Genomic DNA, 10,000 nt, shown 5'->3' on the forward strand with positions numbered 1-10,000 from the left:
AAGAAGCAAGAAAGTAATCTTTCAACAAACCCAAAAGAAGATAGCCACACAAACATGATTCCACCTCTTGCCGGGAGCCATGGCCTTAACCATGGCTTTGTGGAAATTTACTAGCTTATACATACAGTCCTGAGAGAACTTATATAGTCTAACAGTAAGAATGTGTGGGTGTGGAGGACACTGTGGCTGCTGGTTCCAGAGACTGAAAATTGCCGCCTGACCTTCAGAAAGCCCCTGGGGCTCTTCCCCCCTCCTTGAAGCCTCCTCTTGTTTATACTTATATTGCCATCCCTGAAGCAAAGTTTTCAGAGCTTGATCAGACACCTGTCTTGCTTTCATTCTTCGTGTTTCTTGTCCCACCTCAGTCTCTCTCCCCTGCCCTAGGTCCCTGCTGAATGCCCTGTGGGTTGAGGCAACCTCTAACAACAAAAATAACAGGAAGTAACACTTTTCCTTAATATCTCCTAGCATCAATGGACTCAATTGCCCCAAAAAGGCATCGACTAACAGACCGGATACATAAACAAGATCCAGCATTTTGCTGCATACAGGAAATACACCTCAGTGACAAAGGCAGACACTACCTCAGAATAAAAGGTAGGAAAACAATTTTCCAAGCAAATGCTCCCAAGAAACAAACTGGAGTAGCCATTCTAATATAGAATAAAATCAACTTTCAACCAAAAGTTATCAAAAAGGATAAGGAAGGACACTTCATACTGGTCAAAGGAAAAATCTACCAAGATGAACTCTCAGTTCTGAACATCTATGCTCCAAATGCAAGGGTGCCCACATTCATAAAAGAAACTTTACTAAAGCTCAAAGCACACATCACACTCCACAGAATAATAGTGGGAGACTTCAACACCCTACTCTCAGCAATGGGAACAGAAACTAAACTGAGACACAGTGAAACTAAGAGAAGTTATGAGCCAAATGGATTTAATAGATATCTGTAGAACATTTTATCCTAAAACAAAAGAGTATACCTTCTTCTCAGCACCTTATGGTACCTTCTCCAAAACTGACCATACAATCAGTCACAAAACAGGCCTCAACAGATACAAGAAGATTGAAGTAATCCCATGCACCCTATCAGATCACTACAGACTAAGGCTGGTCTTAACTACCCACAAAAACAGTGGAAAGCACACATATACATGGAAGCTGAACAAGGCTCTGCTCAATGATAACTTGATCCAGGAAGAAAGAAAGAAAGAAATTAAAGGCTTTTTAGAATTTAATGAAAATGAAGACACAGCATACCCAAACTTATGGGACACAATGAAAACAGTGATAAGAGGAAAACTCATAGCTCTAAGTGCCTCCAAAAAGAAACTGGAGAGAGCTTACACCTAACAGCTTGACAGCACACCTGAAAACTCTAGAACAAAAAGAAGCAAATACACTCAAGAGGAGTAGACAGCAGGAAATAATCAAACTCAGGGCTGAAATCAACCAAATAGAAACAAAAACTATACAAAGAATCAACAAAACCAGGAGCTGGTTGTTTGACAAAATTAAAAAGATAGGTAAACCTTTAGCCAGACTAACCAAAGGGCACAGAGACAATATCCAAATATATTTTAAGATAATTATTGTTTGTTGAATATTAACAGTTGAAAATATTAAAATCATGTTCTAAAAACATCATGGAAATCTTTTTAATAATTTTTTTCACTGTGCTTGAAATTAGCCTTTTCTTAATGTTTAACTTCAAAGAGTTTTTACGGGGCTGGCAAGATGGCTCAGCGGGTAAGAGCACTGACTGCTCTTCCGAAGGTCCTGAGTTCGGATCCCAGCAACCACATGGTTGCTCACAACCACCTGTAATGAGATCTGACACCCTCTTCTGGTGCATCTGAAGACAGCTACAGTGAATTACGCTGGAGGGAGCAGGGCTGGAGGGAGTGGGGCTGGAGCGAGAGGGGCTGGCAGAGGTCCTGAGTTCAGTTCCCAGCAGCCACACACATGATAGCTCACTGCCATCTGTACAGCTACAGTGTACTCATACCCATAAAATAAATAAAATAAAATAAAATCTTTAAAACAAAAAGGTTTTGCTATTTTGAATTTTTAAAAATATACTTACTGATAAAATAATTTCTCTCCTAGAAACACTGATAATCTTTTTTAAGTAAACTGATTATTAGACAATGTACAGATATATAATGCGTTTTAAATACTCTCTCACTATGTCAGGTGGTATCATACAAAGGCTGTTGAATATATTTCTTAATGATTCATTTTTAATATTTTATTCTTTTACTATGCTTAACTCCCAAACAATATTTTGTATGTTTTGAAACAATTTAGGATTCAAGATTATATACAAGATCCTCAGTTATGGATAGTATTAAATATTCATTAATGATATTTTTAGGGTATGAAAGGATATGAATATAAAAGCTGAACAATTTTTATGTATTATTTGATTCTCAAAATACTCAATATTATTAATATGTTTGATGTATAAAATGCATTTAAATAATAAAAAATTTCAGAAAAAAATAGAATACAGTTAGAATAGACATTTGGAAAAAAACAAATTTAAAGTTAAGTTACAGAGGCAAAACATCCCTTATAACCTTAGAAACAACATTGTAAAAGAAATTCTAGAAAAATTTAATGGTGTAAAATATGAAATTACAATGTTTTATATATTGTATTGATCATATCATTGTGCATAACTATGTAATCACATAACTAAAATTATATATTTCCTCTTCCTACCTAGAACTTACATTTTAGCATGTAAAGTACTTTCCATTACTTCCACTCTCATTAAACTTAAAACCAAAAATATTTCCAAACTTAGCCAGTTCATGTCACTCTCTACCTACCCTTACCTTAGAAGAATAACTATTTACTCCATTTCTGCCCTGAACAGTGGCCCTAGGTAACTTCACTTATGTGAAATGATCTATTTCCCTAAGTGTTCATTTGTTGGAGATTGTTATTTATAGATAATTGTTTTCTATCTCTGACGATAACCCAGGATGTCTAAGTGTCTCCAGGAAAAAAATATTACTATGTATCAACCAGAACACCAGAAAAATTAATTGCAAAAAAAAGTATCATAGTTTACATGCTACTGTTATGATTCCTTTGTATAATCCTGAGGCTATACTCTGTGGTCTTTTTCTGTTTTTGTCTCAACCCAAGATGCAAACAGCAAATACATGTCTTATAATTAGATTAGTAAGGGGAATCCCCCCCATATTAGAGATATAGTTTGATTCTACCCATAAAAGAAATAAGTGCAATAAAACGAGAGACTAAGCAAAGAGGTGATAGTTATTCTGTATAATGGGATTATACTTTTAGATCCTTTTCTGGAGGTTTTGTCACTAACACTATCATCTTTACAAAAAAAATTAAAAGTATGAAAATCTAGAAAATTGGACCATGCATTAAAACAGACACTTTCTCATTTATGAACACGAAAACAAATTCACAGTATACAATTTAATTCAGACTTTAATTTCCAAGAAATGAACTCCACAAGGCTTTTTTAAAGAAACTTAAGGGCTATCAAAGTACCATGCCTGTGTTTCATTACATATTACATAACATGCTATTTTATATCGCATATAAAACTACCACTGTACCATACAACATCATTGTTTTTTTCATTATTGTTTACAAGTCTGTGATATTGGTAAGGGAATCTAATTTCATTTTAAAGTCTTTATCCAAAAGAGTTTCAAAAATTATTTTTTTTATTTCTTTACATGTTTCTTTCTCATCTCTAGAGGGAAATTAGTGAAGGCATCATTGTAGGATTCTACAATTCACCGATCACCTACAGAATGAATCTATTGGACAGAAGTCTACACACATTTATCTGGAATCAGATTGTTTAAATGGTGCCTTGAAGTTTCTGTAGAAGCAAGTACCAGAAACTAAATTCCAATATTACAAGTGAAGATATTCCAGCACAAAGACTTGAATGATTTTGTTGAGATTGTCAATGGTTGATGCATGTAGATTTTCTTCATTGTCATCCATGGTGTGCCAGACTTCAGGGAAAGGAGAAGGTATCAGGTGAAGGACTGGGACACCTGTAGGAGAGAAGCAACTTGTGAGTGAGTAAGAATTCCCAGGGTGTGAACTAGAGCATGACATTTGCAGATAAAAAAAAAAAATCCATATCCTTTAAGTCAGCCGATAATTCATTGTTTCCCAAGCACATCTTCATGTGTATGGGTACCTCAAAGCTTGTCAAACAAAGATCAATTAATCCAGTAAGGGATGGTAAGGCACCAGTGCCTGGGAAGCTCTTGTTCCAGGAGAGGAAAGGCAAGACCTTGCCTATGTGAAGTTTATATTCTAGTGGAGAAACACATGGACACATACAAGACATAATCATACCCAGTGCTAAAGTTTTTCAAAAATAACAAAAACGGGGCACGGGGATAAAAATGGAGGGCACACAGGGGACTGAATGAACGAGGAGCCATTTAATGCCAGGGAAGATGCTCTTCAGGAGCTAACATTTAAATAGAGGCCCAAATCCAAAAGAAAGGAGGCCAGGCAAAGATCTAGGAATGAGCATTGTGGGTAACAATATTCCTAAATGTAACGATCATGAGGCTTGCACTGAGTCTGGGACACAAGATGGCCATTGTGGCCAAACCACAAGAAGAAGTGAGAAGCAAAGTAAGAGATGATTTTGAAACAGAATCAGAAAATGGAAGTCTTTTTAGGCCATGGTAAAGACTTTCTGTCTCTATAAGACAGCAAACCAGGATATTTAAAACAGTACATATTAGCATAATTTGATTTTAAAAGATAATTCTACTTTATGTGCAAAAAAAAAATGAGAAGCAATAGTAAAATTTAGAGACCAGTGGGGATGCTTCTTAAAAGTCATTGAGTTAATTTAGACTTTCACATCATGACACCAGTTAGCTTTCTTTATTTTAATAATTTACTTGTTTTTATTTTATGTGCATTGGTGTTCTGTCTCCATGTGTCTGTGTAAAGTGTCAAATCTCTTGAGACCAGAATTACAGAAATTTGTGAGCTGTCACATGGGTCTTGGGAACTGAACCCAGGTCCTTTGGAAGAACAGCCAGTGCCCTTAACCACTGAGCCATCTCTCTAGGCCCCACGATATCTTTGTTACCAAAGTTGAATGAAGAGGCAAGAATATAACTTAACTTTATGCAAAGCAAGGCAGGATATCATAGGGTTCTGGAATTTTCTAACTATATAGCAGGTATGGAAAAACAAAGACGCCATCAAGATTTCAGAATGTCTCTCATGAGAAAAGAGAAGCCATGAATGAATGACATCATGGCCAAACTAATTGATTTATTATATTTAATGATTCCTATCACTCCTAGATTGTTGCAAATCAGAGGAAATAGAAATTATTGTTTAAGTCCAGTGTTGTATATAAGATTCAACTCAGATGGTCATCTTAAGACTTAAACACACATGAGTGCACAATACTGAAGTGGAACTCAGAGAAAGTCAGTGGAACTTAAGACAGACCCCAGCACTCTGACTTGAGCAGCTGGATAAATGCAGATCATTTACTGAAAAGGGCAAGACAAGAAAAGGAAGGCATGACACATATTCTTTCATGTAAATGAACAATAATGGACTCTCTCATTTCATATGATAATCCAAAGAAAAGGGCTAATAAAGGGATGGTCTTTTCATTTCATTTTGTTTCATTTGTATTTATTAGGTTGAATTTTTTCATACAATATATTTTGATCATTTTTGTTTCCCTTCCTCAATATCTCCAAGATCTCCTCCACCTACCTACCCTCCCAATTTAATTCTCTCTCTTTCCTCTCTCTCTCTCTCTCTCTCTCTCTCTCTCTCTCTCTCTCTCTCTCTCTCTCTCAAAACAAAAAGGCAAAAAATACCAAAACAAATAGACAGAGAGTGAGTATACACTCACACACACAAAATTGTCCAATGGAGCCTTGAAGTGTAGATAATATACCAGTGTCACTCCACTGGGAAAAAAATCCCCTCTCAATGGGTATAAATTGCAAATAGCTTCTTGGTTAGGGATGGAACTTTTTAGTTAGGCGCATGTCCTGGTAAGGAGATGTTAATGTATTACAAGCTACATCTGAATAATACCTTTCACCAATATAGACCAGGTGAGGGTGTATCTAGATGCCTTCCTTATCATTTAATTTGGTTTAATTACCTAACATTTATCTTATAGATATAAATCCATAAGGCACATGTTGGCCAAAACTTATTTATAGCAAAATAAGTACATTTCCTTTTAAAGATATGTTCTCATTCAAATTAATTTAGTGTCTATTTTAGATCTCTTAAAATACTTTTATATAGGTCAAAATATCAATTATATAAATTTAATTCATTCAACCTTAAGGAGGCATGGGCTTAGTGATTCAAAGTACACTAATATTATTCATGCTTAATTTGTTTCTCAAATATATGCAGCAGTTGGAGACCCCGGAACTTTCACTGTTAAAGAAAGCTATCTAATGGCACTAGGTTACTAAGTAAAGCTTGGGGAATAGGAAGATTCTTTCTACATTAGACAATGATAACTGCAGAGACATAACTGGTTAAAATGAGGAGAATAAATGACTGTTGGATGTTAATGATATAAATTAGGCATATTTATCATCTGAGAGTCAGTAAGCATCAAGGAAAAGGGATGCTAAAGATAGAAGAAAGAGGAAGGATGGGAGAAGGGTGTGAAATGAAAGCATCCCAAGGCCACCTCACTCTTGAAGTCACAACAGCCATGACCTTTATGAGATCTTTGTAAGACTGGGCCCACAACACCATGTCATGGAGAGCAGACCTCTCATGAGGCCTCACCCCTCTCTGAGGATTTGTACATAATTATTAATGGTTGTTGTGGGAGGAAGAGGCATATATGTCAGTGATGATCCTACTGGTAAGGTGCCCATACTCCTGTAAATAAATTCTCATTCGTTCTCCTATAAGCAACCCTAACAAACCCACTGAGTCATTTAAAAAAAAGACATGAAAGAGACAGGGAGATTGTTTGGGAAAGGTGAAGGGAGTAGAAGAGAGGGAGGGGTCAAGAGAGAGCAAAGGGAGAGGAATATGATCAAATTATGTTACATACATCTATAAAAATGTCATCATGAAACACTACATGCAATTAACATATAATAAAAATGAACAATAAAAAGGAATGTGAAAATAATATTGTTTTACAATTTCAAAATGCACATAAAATATAATAAATACAGCAGATACAGGAGAGAGGCACACAAGGCACACCAATACAGACACAGTTACCTTTTCTTAAAAATGGAATGTGGTCATCCTGGATAATATTTCCATAACCAAAATTCTGAAAATACTTCCTCTCCAAAGAATGATCCTTGAGTAAACCCAATTCATAGAGTTCCTTTTCTGTGGACAGCAATCAGACAGTAGATGAACATCTAATTTTCTCTGATCAAGACTCAGAATACATCCTTATTTAGGGAGCTTGAAATCTTACCACACATAGAATTCTTCTCTATATCTGTATCAGCAAACATAGCCATGACAGTAAGAGTCCACACTACACTGACGTAGACTTTGGAGTAGAGGACAATAGAGACAGAGAGGCACACGTGACACTGGAAGCGCTGGTGAAAACCTCTTTAGGAGTAGATGCTTGCTTCCAGTTTGAACCAGTGCCTGGAGCAAACCTGCAGAGCTAGATCACCACCCACTCTTACAACACCCAGAGGAAGCTCAACTCCCAGGTGTCCTGACACACCCAAGATCACAGGAAAAATTCAGGGACAGAGAGTGGAGCAGAGACTGAAGAAAAGGCCATCCAGAGACTGCTCCACCTGGGGATCCATCCCATCTGCAAACAGCAAACCCAGACACTATTGCTGATGCCAAGAAGCACTTACTGACAGGAGCCTGGTAAAGCTGTCCCCTGAGAGGCTCTGCCAGAGACTTACTGATACAGATGCTGATGCTTGCAGCCAACCATAGGACTGAGCATAGGAACCTCAATAGAGTAGTTAGGGGAAGGACTGAAGGAGCTGAAGGGGTTTACAACCCCATATGAAAAACAATATCAACCAACCAGACCACCCAAAGCTCTCAGGGACTAAACCACCAACCAAAGAGCATACATAGGGGGAACACATGGCTCCAGTTGCATATGTAGCAGAAGATGGCCTTATTGGGCATCACTGAGAGGGGAACCCCTTGGTCTTGTGGAGACTCCCAGGATAGGGAAATGCTAGGGCGCAGAGGCTGGGGTGGGTGGGCAGGTGGGGGAAGCACTGTCATAGACTCAGGGGGAGGGGGTGGGATAGGGAGTTTTTGGAAGGGGAACTGAAAAGGAGGATAAGATTTGAAATGTAAATAAATAAAATAACCAATTTGAAAAAAAAGGATTAAAAGAGACCAAAAGCCTAATGCCAAAAAAAAAGAGTAGATGCTCAATAGAACAACTGATATTGAGAAAGAGAAAATAAGAGTCAAAGGCATTGGGAAAACTCAGGTGCAGATGTTCATAGATCCAGATGGTGCATGGGGAATGCCTATGGAAGGATGTCGGGCTTAAAGTGTAATATGCACACAGAGTAGGATGAAGCATATCAACTGGCCACTCTGTGGGGAAAAGACTACTGTGACCTCTATCAGTGATTCTCAAGATGTGGTTCCTCATCCGTAGCTTCAGGATCACCTGAGAATAACGTAGAGATGCAAATTAACTAGTACTACCTCTGGCTTAAGGAATCAGAAATTCAGGGTACAGTCCAGTAATCCATGCATTAGCATGAACTCAGGGGATTCTAATCTATACTGAAGTTTGAGAACCACTGAACCATGTTTCCCCACTACATGGCCCATCACTCCTGATGTCATGTAGCACATAACTCATGTATATAACCCATGTGCTGCTTGTTAAAAAAAATGGTAAGATATCATCAGATGATAAAGCAAGGAAATAATTCCTGGAATAGCTGTTCATTTTTGTGATTGTTAAGTTTCAAGGGTAAAACTGTATCAAGTAGGAAGCAAGTGTAATGGGATTTTAAGAACACTGAGAAAGCCCCAACTACTATGAAATATAATATTCTTATCTATCAATACTTATATTTCCTTAACCATCATGTACATTTTTCTTATACAATTAAAGAAATAGTTAAAAGTGTAAGTTCCACAAACAAGGACAGCACAATAGATTTTAGTCACAATAAGGTACAATTTATTGATGTGTGCACTTCAGAAAAGGAAGTAAGGGAGGCACACGGAGTCCTTGGGGTGGGGGTGGAGACAAAGGAAGAAGATAGGAGGCAAATCTGAGATGGAAGATGAAATTAAATTCCAGAGTATCTTTTGGCATCATTTCTAAGAATCTATAAATGTAGTGTTTTGACATTTGCATTTCAAAATAGAATTCCACCTAAGAAATTAAACTGAGCCTGCTGAAGAACTAGGAATAATAAACTAATTGGAGTAAGACAAATGCCAGCAAGGTGAGTTAAATATTTAAATAGTACACTTAAACCATAAATGGTGAGTTTTAATGAAACAACCTCTTGCTCTTCAGTAACTGTGATGCTTACCAATTGCTCGAAGTCTGTTAAACCATCTGGTGGTCTTGGGGAAAAAATTGGGGAATGTTGGATTTGCTGCTCCAATTAAATCTAGTAAGACCAACAGATCCTAAGAGAGAAAAATGTTGCTTTGTCAGAGCCACCCAGGCATGTTTCAGACCCACCAACCAAGAAAAACAGTCAAAACTAAACACATTTTAACAATCGAGAATCACACGGAGAGCTTTTTAAATGAAAAGGGGTTTAGTGTCATTGTTTGCTAACTGTTTTAGAGAACATTGTAGATCTTGCTTACGTAACATGAATAAATGGGGATTTATTATGCATCAAGGGAGCATAACTAAAGATAAACTAGAAAGGGAGATTTGATGCATATTGTAAGGTTTGAAAAGAGAATACATTTGCTGTATGTTCACGTCAAACCTGTCTAATCTATGCCATTG

General features: G+C 37.1%; 1 protein-coding gene across 4 annotated transcripts in view; it reads right to left on the reverse strand.

The window, feature by feature from the left end:
* Positions 1 to 3,453: 3,453 nt before the first annotated feature.
* Positions 3,454 to 10,000, reverse strand: part of Qpct (glutaminyl-peptide cyclotransferase) — a 52,762-nt gene continuing 46,215 nt past the window's right edge. For all 4 annotated transcript variants that reach the window (XM_031356768.1, XM_031356766.1, XM_031356767.1 and 1 more), the window contains 3 exons: positions 9,567 to 9,666; positions 7,279 to 7,395; positions 3,454 to 4,064 (listed from right to left, as the gene is read on the reverse strand). In XM_031356768.1, the coding sequence (XP_031212628.1) occupies positions 3,919 to 4,064; positions 7,279 to 7,395; positions 9,567 to 9,666 (363 nt within the window). In that variant the 3' untranslated portion in view covers positions 3,454 to 3,918. The remainder of the gene's footprint in view (positions 4,065 to 7,278; positions 7,396 to 9,566; positions 9,667 to 10,000) is intronic.

The sequence above is a fragment of the Mastomys coucha genome, unplaced genomic scaffold (assembly GCF_008632895.1).
Source record: "Mastomys coucha isolate ucsf_1 unplaced genomic scaffold, UCSF_Mcou_1 pScaffold6, whole genome shotgun sequence".
In the NCBI taxonomy this organism is placed as follows: domain Eukaryota; kingdom Metazoa; phylum Chordata; class Mammalia; order Rodentia; family Muridae; genus Mastomys; species Mastomys coucha.